Below are 15736 nucleotides of genomic sequence, written 5' to 3'. Positions count from 1 at the left end.
TGTGTTGGTGTCCAACCCTTCCTGCTTCTGAATTATTCCAGACTGTTTGCCAAGGTTTTTCACACCAGAGGTGGTGGGCACTCTGTTTTTTAGGCTAACAGCTCATTCCTAGCGTCTCTTTTATGTTAAATAATAAATTTTTGCTGTTTTACTTTAAAGGTGCATCTATCCTGACTTCAGGCTGTCTTCATGCCTGGCTGAAGATGCCCAAGTGAACCAGCCAAAAGGGAGTACAACAGCATTGCAGCAGCACAGCATCACATGGGTTGACCGTGGGGCACTGACTTGTCTCACAGATGGTCAGTATTTGCCAAGACTCCACTTACTAATTGCAATTCCTCTGGAGACTCTCTGCAAGCATTTCCCAGGAACAAGGAGCACAGAATAGGCATCTATAGACAAAATTACAAAGCCTGACCTTGTGGTACTTGTGCTTCCCCTGACTAGAACTGACTATGTGGATGTTAGTCAAAACTCTTGCTAGATCTCATTTCACTTTGTTTTTCCTTCCCACACAGTTCACAGCAGAAAAGACTTTATACAAAGTTGCTTTGAGAGACATCAACAGAAGAACAGTCAATGACAGATGTCATCACCATTACGGCTGACAGACAGAGGTCCTGGGCTGAAACTGTGTCCAAGACCCAGAAAAGCAGATTAGGCAGAGATTATCAAATCCCAGAACCCCACAGTGCTCCATTAACAATCCCTGTGTATATATGTAACGGATGTCAATAACCAGCTTTTGGCCCTTTGTGGCATTCACATTATCTGAACATGAGTCCTTCGCCCAGGGTTTTTTCTCCTGGAAACCTGAAAGGCAGAGAGAGGCCTCAGAGAAAAGAAAAACAATTTTTATCTCATTTGCTTCTCCTTTGTTGTGCTCGTGTGGAATGTGTTTGGAGATTGTTTACCCAGAGTGATTGCTTGATTGGACTCCGGTGTGAGTTGTTTTCACTCATTGGCTAATCAGGGCCAAGCTGTGTCGGGACTCTGGAAAGAGTCACGAGTTTTCATTATTATCTTTTTAGCATTCAGTAAGTATCTTTTCTGTATTCTTTAGTATAGTATAGTATAGTATAGTATTCTTTAATATAATATAGTATAGTATTCTTTAATATAATATAGTATAATAAAGTATATAAATTAGCCTTCTGATGAGATGGAGTCCTCCTCATCATTCTTTCCCCTCGTTGGGGTTGCCTGAATTTACAATAGCCCTTTACTCCCAGTTCCGTCTGCAAGGTCACAGACCCCACTGAAGCAGCTCCTCTAGCAGAATCACTGCAGGGGGATGCAGGCACATCCCCTGTGGCATTTTGGATTGGCCCCCTAAAGCAGACGCTCACGTGGCTAAAAGTATTTGAGCTGCCTGTGACACTGGGGCCACCACAATGCTCAGCCACAGCTGTCAGCACCTGCAGGAGAAAGCTGAGCCCAGCTGTGGAATTGTGATTAGTTTCTGCTGTAAGAACGGTTTTGTGCTGATACTACTACCAGGGCAGCAAGTGGAAAATGAGGGATTGCGGCAAAGACTCTTACTTGGCATTGGATAAGAGTATAATTTAGTAGAAAACAAGGTGTTGTGCAATGCACAATGGCTGGTAGAACAGTTAGCCTTGCTCAGCTTTCGTGCCCCTACCAAGAGAAAAATGTTGATAAACTGGCAATTAGCTCTGAGAAGAGTCAAAAAATTACTGAAGCAGATTCTATACTGCAAGACTTCGGGGTTCCAGCTAGGTATTTCAGGAAGGATAAATACATATGCAACTGCTGCAATATTGTTTTTGTAACTGGCAGGATACGGCCAAAATTCTAAGAGAACAGCATAAAATTAAAACTAAGGGATACATCTGAGAAATTCAAGAAAATTTTCCATTGATTCTGTAATGCAGACACAATTCTAAATTATAATCACAAAATTTTAAGGAAGATGTGCGCAACTTCAAATAGCTAGCAAGTCTTAAAGACTTCATTAAGCAGGGCTACTGGGTTTTGTTCTTAATGTCCCTTCCTTTTTTTACGTTTTTTAATCTACAAATTGCTGTCTCCTGATGAAATTTAGCTCCATGCCTCCACCCAGTGGGCTTTTCTTAATCAAAAACAAAAAGAGACCCTAAAAAGTGCATGCACACACTGTACATCACCAGCAGCAACATTGGTGGTGTGAATTATTTCTTTCCATCTTTTCTGTAGAGTGGATCAGCTGAAATGTAGACAGGTATTTGATATTACCTTCTGCAGCTAGATAACCACAAATGTGAGATCTTTAAAAACGTTTTAATATTGCTTCCATCATATGTTTGCCATTGCTATAGAAACAGTAATTGGGAAGCATCCAAATCCAGTTGTCACCAAAGAAAAACTTAAATTTCAGAGTGGGGGTTTTTTAATCTAAAAAATCTGAAATTAGTTTTAATTTTTAAAATAAATGAGAAGCAGATTAAAACACTGGCTTGTGATTATAAATAACCCTTTACTCTGTAGTACTTCTTTTCCATACGTAAACTAAGGAAAAGTATTTTCTATATTTTTTCCTTCCAAATGAGATTATTTATTGACTTCCAATGGCACCTCTGCCTTAAACTGGAAGAACTATCCTGGATATATATCCTAAAGAGCTTATAAAAAAATGAGTTCTGTAGATGTCAACTTCTTAGTTAAATTACATATGGTATTTAAGATATATGCACTGGTTTTGTAAAACTGTGGTTCATATAAACTGAATATTCTTTACACTAAGAAACACATGGTTGTTACCAGTTCTCCAATTATCTTTTCTTTCCATTCCTTTCTTTTCTGTCAGGCCTCTTACTAAACTATGGTGTGTCACTATATATTAAAAAATATAAACTTCAGAGGAAGTGCACATTTAATATATCAAAGAAGAAAACACAATTTAGGGAAACACCTTTATGCCAAGCCATGAAGAAGAACAAGATCCCTTCCTTCATTCCAGACTGAGAAATAAAAAATACACTTTTATGATCCCCCACCACTTTAATGATATCTTCCTTACTTCTAATACCAAAACCACTCCAGAATAACTCTCTTTCCCATACAATAGCTCTACTACTCTCTGCAAAGATCTGTTTACAATTTACTAATACTACCATAGAACTGAAACTAAAAGACAATGATATCAAAGGATAATGAAAAGCTTTTTAGCCTGTAATTAATCTGCAGCTGTTAACAGATAAGAAAATCTGCAGTCTTCAGTACAAATTAGATTTTGGTGGAGTAGGAATAATAGCCCAAACATATTAGATAATGATTCAAACTGCAAAGAAGTCATACACTAACCTTCTGTTCTTACATTTCTTATACCACAGGTCAAAGAATCATTTCTATATCAAGTGCATAATTTTCTAGGAGATTGCACTGTTTTGAGAGATACCTAATACAAACTGACAGACAAAGATGCTTCGAGCTATTCCTGCTTTTTGGAGGGGAGGGGGGTGTATTGGTTTTTTTTTTGTTTCATAATGTTGTGGATTTTTTACAGCTGCTACAGGTCTGAGATAGCTTCATTTCACATTTGTCAAATGACATTCTAGGGAAATGGAAAGAGTCTTACCTATACATTACAGTTTCAGGTTAAGCTCACTTCTGATCTGTTTCTTTCCCCTTTTTTGGTTTTTAGTTACAAGCTTTTCCTTAAATAGTAAATATCCTAACTTCACCATACCAATGTTTTTGGTTTGTGAATCCAAATCCAGGAAAGGTAATTAACTATTTTAAAAGAGTTTACAATAGAACCCAAGAATCTTCAGAAAGTTAAAATTATTCTAAAATTGTCTTAGTGTCAAAGTTATGACTATATATTACTTTTGTAAATACTTGTACTTTTCAGAATCAAGGAATTTGGCAAACACTATTCATTTGGATTTTATACAGAGAATTAAATGTAGGTCCATCTTCTAACCAAAATCCTTAGGCTTTCTTCAGTTGTGAGTGCTGAAGGTATGAACAATATTCAGAACTTACTTGGAATTTAAAACTTTTGTGAAAAATTTCTTTCAGAGCAAAAATGTTTCCTAATATCCTAACATCCAATCTAAACCTGCCTGGTGCAACTTGAGACACTATTTCCTCTTTCCTCTGTCACTTGTTACCTGAGAGAAGAGGCTGACCTCCCTCTGGCTACAGCCTCCTTTCAGGCAGTCTTAGAGAGAGATAAGGTCTCTCCCGAAAGAGTGTCAAAGGTCTTGCTAAAGTTGAGGTAATTAACATCCACACTTCCTCCCTTATCCACTAAGCACATCACCTTCACAGAGAGTGAGATTAGGCTGGTCAAGCAGCACCTGCTTCTCATACTACCATGCTGGCTGGGCCTTATCTCCTGGTTGTCCTGTACCTGATGTGTGATGGCAGTCAGGGTAATCTGCTCCATGACCTTCCCTGGCATCGAGGTCAAACTGAGACCTGTAGTTCCTCAGATCCTCTTCTGGTTCTTCTTGTAAAAAAAACAAACCAAAAAACAACAAACAAACAAAACAAAAAACTACTCTGCCAGAAATTAATAAGGCTTAGGTTGCAACTTCAGGGAAAAAACCAAACTAATAAGGCATCAGAGGAACAATGAGGTAGCTTTTTATTTTTCCTTTTTGTTTGTCTTTATGTGATTAAGAATGTGCTTAAGCCCCACTGATTGAAGGTGCAGCCCAATCCTAGGTGTGTTTCTTCTGAACACATACAGCAAGTGAGGATGTGAGCTGGAAGAGCTCCCCTGCCCCCACTCATGCAGTGAAAATTGGATAACTTGCTCTAATCCAAAGTATGATGCAGAAGTGGAAGGTGTTCCTGTGTATGTTGTAACTGTGTTCTGTACCCCTCCTGCATTCCCAAAGAAATATTTGTTAAATACAAAACATTTGTAAGTTTTGGCATGATTTATTGCTCCTAGTGCAAAGGCAATTTATCAGCCTATCTCCACTGCCTTCAGAGCAGATTACTGTATGGATCAAGAAGCAACAGCTCATACACTTGAACGTTCAGCAACTGAAATTACCACAAAATGATATCTATATAGAGAAGATTGGTTTTAAAATAACACTGACAACAGTAATCACTACCACTTGGACAAGAATACACTGTTTTAAAATAAAAAGTGATCATCTTAAGATATTGCCTGAAAATCAGACCAGTATATACAGGTAAGTATGTGAAGTTATGGGTGTGTAAATGATATCCACAAAAAGGGATCCTCAACTAGTTTCTCAACTGACAAATGCTATGTTTTCTCAACTGGGTTGATGGCAAGATATTAAAAAAAGACACAAACATAGCGATAACCTCACTTTTCAGGAAAATACATAAATCCAGTCTTGATAATATTGATCCAAATAGCTATTAATTAAAAGCTACATAGGAGAAAACAAATTTCATGACAAAGTTGTACACAAAAGGTAGAGCAATTCACATGTTACAAGTTACAAATCAGCTTTACGAATGGGACATCAATCATTATGCCAAGATCTTTACATCCAAACCACTTTTGAACCTTTGGCAAGATTTATTCTTTGTGGAGAATGAGAACTAAAACTAGCCACCCAAGTATAGTATATGTACTTTGTTTTCATATGCCCAACCTATCCAAGAGCACACAAAACATGCTCCTAAAACTGGCAGTTCTTGAGATATCAAACACGTCACATACATCATTTTAATCCTCCCAAGTGAGTGCAATTTTAGTAGTCACAATCGCAGGAAGTATTAGATTCATGGTCAGATGGTGCTACAGCCTATTATTTCGAATTCAAGATGTCACACAGCTAATAGAATTTAAGTTTAGAAATACAGACTATTTATTTTCAAGGTACCAAATCCCTTTCACTCTCAGCATAGAATACATATTTTCAGGATGAATATGTCATTACTGGACTGATGAGATAAATAAAGGCAATAACAAAAGTAATTTGGAAGCAAAAAGACATTATTTATTAAACGTAATATAATAAAATATCCACAGCTAACTTAAATATATGCAGGGGTTATGTATTTTGCTGTATTTTCTGAAGAAGAAATTCTACTTGTAAATTTAGATTTGGCTGTCCTTTTTTTGTCTTCTTACTCAGTATTTTAAAAGCTTCCATTTTCTTTTTCTTGTACAAACGTTGAGCTTCTTCTCTTTGTTGTTTTCTTTTTTCTGCTTCCTGCAATTAAATAAATATGTAAGATTATGAAACAATTACAAACCCTCTGTGACTGTGAAGCTATTTATAAGCAATAAAGTTTATTTTGTATAGGTACTGGCAATTAGGTATTGTACTGCCAACAGAAACACCATTTGTCTAAAGCTGAATCAGGATGTTCTTCCAGCACATACTACAATCAGAACAAATTATACAGCCTCAAGCTTCAAGAGAAGAACCAAGTTTTCTTCAGCAGAACATCCTACAATAAGGTTTGCTGCTGCAATGCATACTACTTCCTTTCTGTGAAATGTGCTCCTTGACTACTCTCTTTAAATGACAAACTGGTATAAAATTGCCACTTTCTCCTCTTGAGTGCAAGAAAGAAAAAGGTGATGCAGCAGCTCCCATGTATCTTGCCAATCCAGATGTGCTAGGATATGGAACACCTCTGCATGGGACAGTCTGATAGGATACGGGACCTATCTGGACCATGTGTTGGGCAGGTTTGTGATACTAAGACAGCTTTATCTAGGGAAAATTAATCCAGACCACACCCTAGTGACCTGTTCTCTTTAAAGCAACATAGGCTCTGTCTTTACATCAAAGAGAGATGGAATGAAACCACAAACCTTAATCAAATTTTTACCTGTAAAACCTTCCATGAAGCACGCATGCAACCAAACTACTAATGGAACATTAACTATATATGGATTGACTATTAACACTATACAGATAATCACCACAATGTTACATTCAGATTTTATCCAACATCTCACACCCCCTTCTCCAGTGTTGTAATTTTACTCAGTAATTTGGGCAAACATCCACAAGCCAGATAACCAGCTTACTTCACTTATATCACATCCTACCAAAATATTCCAGACATCACAAATCAGACTGAAAGACTGCTTCAGTTCATTTGGATAATTTATTCTCATACAGTTTACTTTTGAAATGCAATGCCACGCTGATCACATAGACAAGCATTTCTGCAGAATGCCTGAACAGATGATAATATATGGATAATATTTTTGTTTTCCACAGTATAGATGGCTTCAGCAATGTACAAAAACTAGTAAGAATTGCTCTCTGATATAAAATTTACAGGATACAATTCAAAGAAAGATTTCTAAACAGAAATCTAAGAAGGATTTTCCTCAGGGAAAAACTCCAAACATTCAAATAAATATGCATATGCAAAAATATGCACAGATAACCTCCCTCACAGACAACCTCTTCAGAAACCTTGACTTATTTTACCATAATGTCTGACACAATTTATTCTCTCTTTAAAAAAAAAAAACAGAGCAGCATCAGCTCTAACTTACCTGTAATTCACTTTGTATCTAATAATTTTTCTGTTGTTCAGCATATTCTTGTAAACAACATGCAAGTTAAGCTACCAACCAAATGCTCACTTCAAAGCAAGAACATTCATCTTACTTAGACAGTTGCTATTTACGTTCATATTTTTACTAAATACTAGCTTTTTTTTCCATAATGTTCCACCTAAGTACTCCACCTAAATGATTACTGTATTGGGGCACTTAGCTCATGTTTTACCTAACTATCTTTAACAAAAATAAAAATGCCAACATCTGCACTCAGGAAAGTCCTATGTGCTGCTCAAAAAGAACTCCCTGAAGTCTTGCTGGGGTTTTGCTTGTTCCCATCCTCTCTAAATAAGCTGGTCATAACATTAATTTCTTTTGACACAATCTGTAGCTAATATACAAAAAAGCAGCCATGAGCTCAATAACCATGTAAATCACCCAGACTCACAGATCAGCTTGCATAAAACTAAATATAGCTGAAGAAACAGTATCTTTTATACAGCTATATATTCAATATTTATACAATAGCTACTGAAATTTAGTATGTCACCAGGAAGTTACACAACTTCTACAAGGTTACACTGTGTGCCATTTTACAGTACAATGAACAGTGTCTTGGGAGAGAAGAAAACTACATAAGGACCACTCAAATTAATAATTCAAGTGAGCTGATCGACAGTGATGATATTACAATATGTCCTGTAATAAATCCAATAAAATAATTCCAATTAAATTCAAATGAAGGGAATGACTAAAAAATTTAACTGTGGATACTATTAAATTTAATTGTTTCACTGTTGGTCAAAGTTCATAAAAAAGTAAAATGAGGACTGCATTATGATAATGCCATAAGAAACAGGATGGGTATTTCATTTTTCATCACAAGATGATGGTATTGCTATTACTTCCCCTTCTACAAAATTTAAGAGGTCTAATATAATCCACTGGGGTATGCAGATCAAGTTCCAAGCTTTTTTTCATGTACCAAGTGACATAATAAAATCCTGCTATGGGCAACCGCAAGATGAAAATGGTAAGAACAAAGAGAATGATCCTTTGAACACCCACGTGCCTGAATACCACTGTCAAGTTGAAAAAGACTGAAAGAGTTCCAATACCTCCTACAGTCTTCCCTGGGTTCAGATGGAAGACAAGGAGGTGGAAATGGTATTAATCCGGATTTTGTTTAACATCAAGTAAGAACTCTGTTTAAGATTTACCTCTTTCTTTCTAGCATGCTCAGCCTTTATTTTCTCATAGTCTTCTTTTGCCTTCTGATTGGATGTTTTATTTTTAAACTTCTCTTGAGTTCCAACTGACCTGGGGGAAAAAGTACACGTTCTTGAGACACTGAGTACCATGAAGCAGACATAACCATAGATACCACTGCAGAATCACAGCCCAGTCTTCCACTGCTTTTTGCATCTTCAGGGAAGTTAACTACAAATACAGGTTTCAGAACACTCATCCTTCTACACTGAATGGATTGTTTGCACCACTCTCACATGATTGCAACACCATGCCAGGCCATACATGAGCAGTCAGCAAGAAAACATAACAAACTGAACTTCTTCAATGCCAAATGTACCAAAGACCAGAGTGCACACAACTGTTAGTAATGCAGACACCTTCTCTGCTGTATCTTCACATGGATGATGTTTCCTTAAGCTTAAAGACTGCCTAAAACAGTTTTCCCCATCATTCAAGCTCCTCAGAGCTAGAAAACCTGAACACACTAGCTTAGAGCTGCATTCTCTCTTTCTAGTTCCAACACATGGAAGCAAGTGCAGAGAGATGAGAACATTCATTTAGAAATATCACTCTCTTATGGAAAAACAATGAAAAATTTTTCCCTTATTCTCACCTCCATCTGCTGGCAATAATGTGCAATGACGCCTCACTGTCTCAAGTACAAAACTGTTACACTGCCATTTATTTTTCTAAAAAGCACGAAAAAATATTTAAGACATAACAGCATTTTTAGTAAAGTAAATCACTAAAGTCCATATGAACTTTTAAGATCTAAAATATTTCTTTAGTGATAGAAGAAACTACTTTTTTTAAAGGCATGCTTTGAAAACTTACTCTGCTGCTTTATTAAGCTTTTCCTCTGGTGACACTGAATCATCTGGAGTCCTGCGCCGCTTCTTAAGCTTTTCTTCCTCTGCAAGGTAAAGATGTTTCAAGTGCTCGGGATAGGTGTCTGTAAACTGATCATCCTGCTGGGAATGCACTTGTCTTCTCTTTTTCAGTAATTTCCTGTACTGCCGTTCAATCTTTTGTTTCCTCCGAAATGCAAATCCTCGTCCTGAAAGCACAAGGAAAAGGCAGTTAAACACTCCTGCACCTTTCAACTGTTTGAATGGCAGGACCCTTGCCATCTGTCTTCTTCCCACACTGAAAAAAGCCACAATTTCAATAAGGACCAGTCATAAGCTCAAGGAAAGAACCACTATGATTAGGTTGTTCCCTACTGCAGCATTGCAGCTTGCACAGGTTTACTGAAAATGACTGCCCAAACCCCCGGGAGAGCACTGCAAACACTGCTGCTTAATGCCCACTCACCACCTCACCTTTGCCAATGCTTTTTGAGTCCAGTGGAAAGATGTATTACCATTTCACTTCACTCCTACTCTTGGCAGCTTCTAAAGCAATATGAAAATAGATTCTAAAGTATCTCCTAAAAGCAGTCTCAAGAAAACACTGGTAATAACGCTGACAGCAGCAGCTGTGACACAGCAAAATAGTCACTAAATCGTCCTATCACTCTACATTAATGATCCACTATGTCTTTTCACTTAAATACTATTTATTGCTACTACTTTCTCGCTGCACATGTCCAGGAAATGTTTTTCTACAGCTACATCATAGAATCCTTTCTGCTTAAAGGAAAGCTCAGACACTGGCTGTTTCAGCCTTGATCATTAAAGAAAACTTATCAAAGTTGAAGATGCTTTTTTCCTAATGCCTTATTTTTTATTGCATTAGTCTTAAGATCTACTGACTTTCATAATATTCACTAACAAAACAGTTTCGGAAAGGAAGCCAAATTAGTTGCAACTTTTCCTTTCATTCTTTCTCCAAAGCTGCCACTTCAGCAAAGTGCTGCTAAAGGCCATGCTCTTTTTCCTATTAATTTTTACATCTGCATAACTACCTACCAATAATCTGAACCTCTCTTCAGACATGCTTCTGTTTAACTGTACGCCTTTCTATGGAGAAAACGCAAAGCGATTCCTCAAGCCGAAGATCATCGCCACGCGGCCCAGGGGCTGCAATCGGAGCCCCGGGAGCTCCAGCTCACACAGGCTGCCCCAGCCAGCCCTGCAGCCCCCGGCCCCGAGTCCACGGTGGCGAGGCGGGGCTGCGGGCTCCGCCAGCCCAAACCCCCGCCGGGGCTGGCCCCAGCCGGGACGCTCGGGTCGAGCCAGCTCGCAGCTGGGTCAGGGACTCGGGCCTTCTTCGGCGCCCCTTCATACCCACCGGCGGCCCGACTCACCCTCCTGGACGCTGCCGACAACGCTGCGCAGCAGGACGGGCCTCCACCGCCGCTTTCGGCCGGGCCCGCGGGCCGCCGCTCCCGCCTTGGCCGCCGCCGCCGGCCCTGGCCCATCGTGCCTCGCCGCCGCCATCGCGCTTCCGGCGCCGCGCACCGAGATGACGTCACCGATCCGCGCCGCAGCGCGGACGGGCCGCGCGCGGGGCCATGTCGCGGCCGTCGCGCGCGCTCCCGGCGCAGCTGCCCCCGGCGGCGGCGGCGCGGGCGCTGCGGCGCGCGGCGCGGTTCGTGGGCGCGCGCTGCCGCTGTGCCGCGCGCACACCGTGGAGTTCTTCACGCGCGGGCTCTGGCAGCGGCTCGTGGCGCCGCCCCCGACGCCGTGCTCGAGGCGCTGCGCGCGGCCGGGCCGCTGGCGCGCCCCCTGGCGGCGGGCTCGGGCACCGCGGCGGCTCCGTGCGGTGAGTGAGGCCGGGACGCGGGGGGCGCTCCGCCGTGCGGGGGAGCGGGACGCGGTCGGACCCGCCCCGCTTCGGAGAGACCGCAGCCGGCCCGGGAATTGCACTGCCGGGGCTCGCGGTAGTGCCGCTCGTGACGGTGGTCTCATGTTTGGAAAGGGAACCCCAAAGTGTCAGATTCCTGCACTCTGACTGAGCCCTGAGGAACACAATTGAAATGAAAAAAAAAACCCCAAATCAAACAAAACATCCAAGAAACCTCCACGAGTGGAAAGATGTAGCAGTTAAAAGTGAAAAGAGTGCTGGAACTGGAGATGCGGAGGACAGCTGGAAAAGGCTTAAAAGCCGCTTTCCTGTGTCTGTAATAGTCAGTGTGTCTGGCACAGGAAAGCAGCTGCTTTATTTCTGACGAGATCTGTTTAAGGAGCACTTCATATTTTTAGTGATTTTCACGAAACTGAAGAGGAAGCCAGCTAGGCTGCTGCGTTGCTGAATGTGCTGCAGTCCAAGGAGGAGGGGAACGTAGCAGTAATGCTGCTTCAGGCAGGGCACAGAAATGAAGATAAAGCATCTGAAAGCTGTGGTGTTTGGGGGGACTGAGCCCAAGCAGGGAGATCACTTTCAAATCCAAGGTGAAATCTCTGACAAAGCACTTAGCTGAGAAAAGCCAGTGTCGTGCCAAAGCATATGGAGTGTAGATAGCTGTCACATTGCGTTAGCTCTGAAATGCTACGGTAAATGGCACTCGAGGCAGAAAAATGTGTGTGCAGTGTAAGAGGAGGCTCCACAGAAAGTAGCATGTGCTTTTTGGCACAGAATACAAGTTAAGATAATTATTTGGACTCAGAAAGAGATTGAAGAACTGTGAATTGCTACATCACTAGCAACATTTCTCTGTTGGATCTGAAGACCTTTCAAAATATTAACTGTAAGACTCATTTTTAAAGGGTTGAGTTATTTGGGAAAAATCCCACAGAGTTTATTTGTGTGTGGAAAAGACACTGGATTATGAATTACCTTCAAGAGCCAAATGGAAATAAGACAGTGGTCTGGTCAGCCAGCAAAAGTGTTGGGAAGCAGCAAGGACAGGCTTAATGTTCTTGACAGGTAATGTCAGAGTCAGAACTGATCCAGAGCAACAGGACATAAAATTGAATGTAAATAGAAGCTGGAACAAAACTAATCAGATGCAATCATCATAAAGAAAACAGTAAAGGAAAATTAAGCTGATCTAACCTGCTTCTATGGGAAAGTCCATGGAACGATTGAAACACCAAAGTGGTGGCCTGTAGAGTAGCATGAGAATCAGGAAGGCAGAGTATTGTTTTGTAGAATTCAAAATTGGATAATAATTTAATAGTCTGCATTCAAAATGCATGTTACAGAATCTGATGCAGAGATTACTGTAACAAAAAGACAATTTATGTCTAAAATATGGCACGTCTTTTGAAGAGTATGAAGCTTTCATGCTGTGGCTAAAATATGAAATTTCTTCTTTGATTTCTACAGGAATTGTTTCTGATAACCAAAATAAAAAAGGAAGAATTGCCCCTTTTTTCTGACTTTAACACTCCAGTATGCTAGTTAACAGAATGCACTGTAGCAGTGGGCGTATGCTTGTTGATTTGTTGGTTCATGCTTTACTCATTTTACTGCATGGTATCTGTCCATCCAGTCATATGATGAAAATACTTCGTAGTAGAATATGAGTTTTTCAGTGAAGATACCTGCAAGCATCTACTTACATTTGCAAATTAATGCACTGCTAGCCTGTATTAAAATTAGGAGGGAGAGAGAGAAATGTAATATCATGGCTCACTTGAGTGCATTAATAACATGCAACTCAATAACATTAGGGATCAGAAAAAGACCATTAGAGATCTTGAAACCCAGCATAAACAGAAATTACTCTTTCTTGTTCAAAGTCGTTTCCTTATAATGACCATGTGAAGGATGGAACCCTTGTTTTCACTTGTACTCTGCAGAAAAATGTAAGATCCCTTTTTAGGTTCAGAAACTGGTTTGAATACATCAAAAAGCTGTCACTTGCCATATTGCATTTTGTTGATCACGTCATTGCTGTAAATCAGACACAGGCGCAGACAAATCTGTTTTTAAGTATTTTCATAATTCACTGTAAATTACTGTTTGTATTGTGATTCCAACTTTGGGGCATGTATTTCTTTCCTCTCAAGATTTGTTTGCAAATGTATAGACTGACTGGTTTTCCTGGATTTCCTCTTGTGAGCATCCTGAGCAGAAATGTGTCCAAAAACCTAACATTTTTAATATTCATAAATAATGCAAAGTTCACCAACTGTCATTCTGTAGCTTGAAGTTAGGCTTCAGATGCCTTAAAGCAGTTGGTTCCTGTTTTTTAGTGATCAAGCTGGGACAACAATTTAAGTTAGGTGGGAGTGTTATTAGGGGTGATCTTATATGAGAATCTGCTAGTTCTGTCATGTTCTTCCACCAGATAACCAAGTTAAGGAGTGTTATAGAGCATGGGCATTGCTGCATTGGATTTCAGTTAAGTGACATTTGTAAGAACAGCAATTATGTTTTATGTCAGCTGCTGAAAAAGTGAAAGCACATCTATTTTCTTATCTTTCTGTAATAAATCTTACAGAAGAGACATTGTAAAGCAAAGTTGCCCCTTCTTCCTGAAAGCTGTGGTCTATATTTCTTGTCTCTAATATCCTATTACAATCTTACCCTTCATGAAGACTACACTAACTAAAATTTGTTCAGACAAGGAAGTTGTTTATGGAGAAATGTGGCTTTCTTTTTAGATTTTGTGGCAGAGAGGAGTAAGAAGTGCTGTGCAGACAACGGAACCTTGTTAATTCTGGTCATAGCCTAGACAATATTTATGCTTTCTTAGATACAAAATTTGTTTGCTGTGCTTGTGCCTTTGTAGTGTCATATCGGGAAAATTAACATGGTTTAGGACTGTTTTCAGTGGACTGTAATATGTGCATGACCTTTCATTATGGTCATGCAAGGAAATAAATAGCGTTAGAGCTGAGGTCAATCCAAACAGCTGTATACATTGTCGTGCCAGATTCAGGAAAGCTACTGTGCTAGGTATGTACTTCCTCAAAATCTACCTATGACACAAAAGACAAACCAGGAGACTTTTTCCAAAAATTTTTGTAATTGTTTGATTGCTGGACTGGGTGCCTTTTATATGTTGAAAAGAATTTCAAATATATAAAAATTATTAGCAAAACCACGTAGAATTCACAAGTAGTTTCATGCAAAATAGAGAGGAATTAGGCAATTCAAAACAATCTCAGAATTAATAAATTATTCATACTAATATGTTTCACTTAAAAATAGATGTACATTTTTAAAACTAAGTAGTAAGCAATACCAAAATTAGCTATTTTATCATGACTCTAACAAAATACACATTGGAATCTAACTTTGGCTCACACCTGGTTGGAAATAAAAATGAATTTAATTCTCCCAGTATTCATCAGTTACAAAGCAGCTTGGAAAGTACGTGAATGGAGTGATTGTAAATCCAAACATTTCATATACGAAGCAGCTGCATTCCTTTAAAAAAATCTAGCAGCATATATTGGCAGGTTGGGCTGATTAGGACATGTATAATGAGCAAGTCTGTAAACAGAAGAGAAGTGATAATGTTCACTGAATTAGCTTGTCAGTTATGCTGAAGTAGGTCTGCTGAAACAACAGATTTTGTCACATTTACACTGGTTCAACTAAGAGCAAAATTTGACCTCATTTCTGGAGTGGGAATGCAGCTGAAGAAAAATAATGAGTTTTCCCACTTAGAGAAGCAAGAAAAATGGCCAGTTGTGTGTGATACTAAGTATTTATTACCTGTAGTTCTCTGTCAGCAGTATTAGAGAGCTGTTAAGTGCTGCTTACAAAAATCTTTTCCTTTTCTTTTATGTGCAGATGATGACATCTTTTCCAGTGCATTTTGTGAGAACTCTGAGAAGCTTATCAATGTACATTTGTTTGCCCTGGCTGCTAAGTATTATTCTTTGTCCAGCCTTGGAGTGTGCACCCCATTAGAAGATGTGCTTGAAGCACTGAAAGGAGACAGTGAAGGAGCAACAGGTATATTTACATTTGTATTTTAATGTTTACTTATTCACTATAGGACTATACAAGAGTTTTGGTTTTGGAGGCTAGTTTGTTGTTTGAGGATTTTTTCCTACATGATCCTCACTCCCATTTTCATTTGTTCTTGGATAGTTTCTTTATTGCCTTTGTTTACGAAAAGGATTCTCTTGCTAAAATTTGAGCATTTGATGTCTGTAGACCCATCATGGG

General features: G+C 39.5%; 2 protein-coding genes across 2 annotated transcripts in view; one reads left to right on the top strand and one right to left on the bottom strand.

Annotated features, from left to right (window-relative positions):
* Positions 1-5783: 5783 nt before the first annotated feature.
* On the bottom strand, positions 5784-11116 carry CCDC59 (coiled-coil domain containing 59). Its single transcript, XM_030960195.1, has 4 exons — positions 10971-11116; positions 9557-9779; positions 8692-8791; positions 5784-6155 (listed from the first exon to the last, which is right to left on the bottom strand). The coding sequence occupies exons 1-4, from the start codon at positions 11101-11103 to the stop codon at positions 5994-5996; spliced, it is 618 nt and encodes a 205-aa protein (XP_030816055.1). The 5' UTR covers positions 11104-11116; the 3' UTR covers positions 5784-5993.
* Positions 11117-11177: 61 nt separating this feature from the next.
* METTL25 (methyltransferase like 25) overlaps positions 11178-15736 on the top strand; it is a 45726-nt gene continuing 41167 nt past the window's right edge. Inside the window, 4 exon segments of the mRNA XM_030960824.1 lie at positions 11178-11259; positions 11262-11330; positions 11333-11428; positions 15356-15520. Of these exon segments, the coding sequence (XP_030816684.1) occupies positions 11178-11259; positions 11262-11330; positions 11333-11428; positions 15356-15520 (412 nt within the window).

The sequence above is a fragment of the Camarhynchus parvulus genome, chromosome 1A, assembly GCF_901933205.1.
Source record: "Camarhynchus parvulus chromosome 1A, STF_HiC, whole genome shotgun sequence".
Taxonomy (NCBI): Eukaryota; Metazoa; Chordata; class Aves; order Passeriformes; family Thraupidae; genus Camarhynchus; species Camarhynchus parvulus.
The sequence above is the reverse complement of the archived record's forward strand: the minus strand, read 5'-3'. Positions and strand labels throughout refer to the sequence as shown.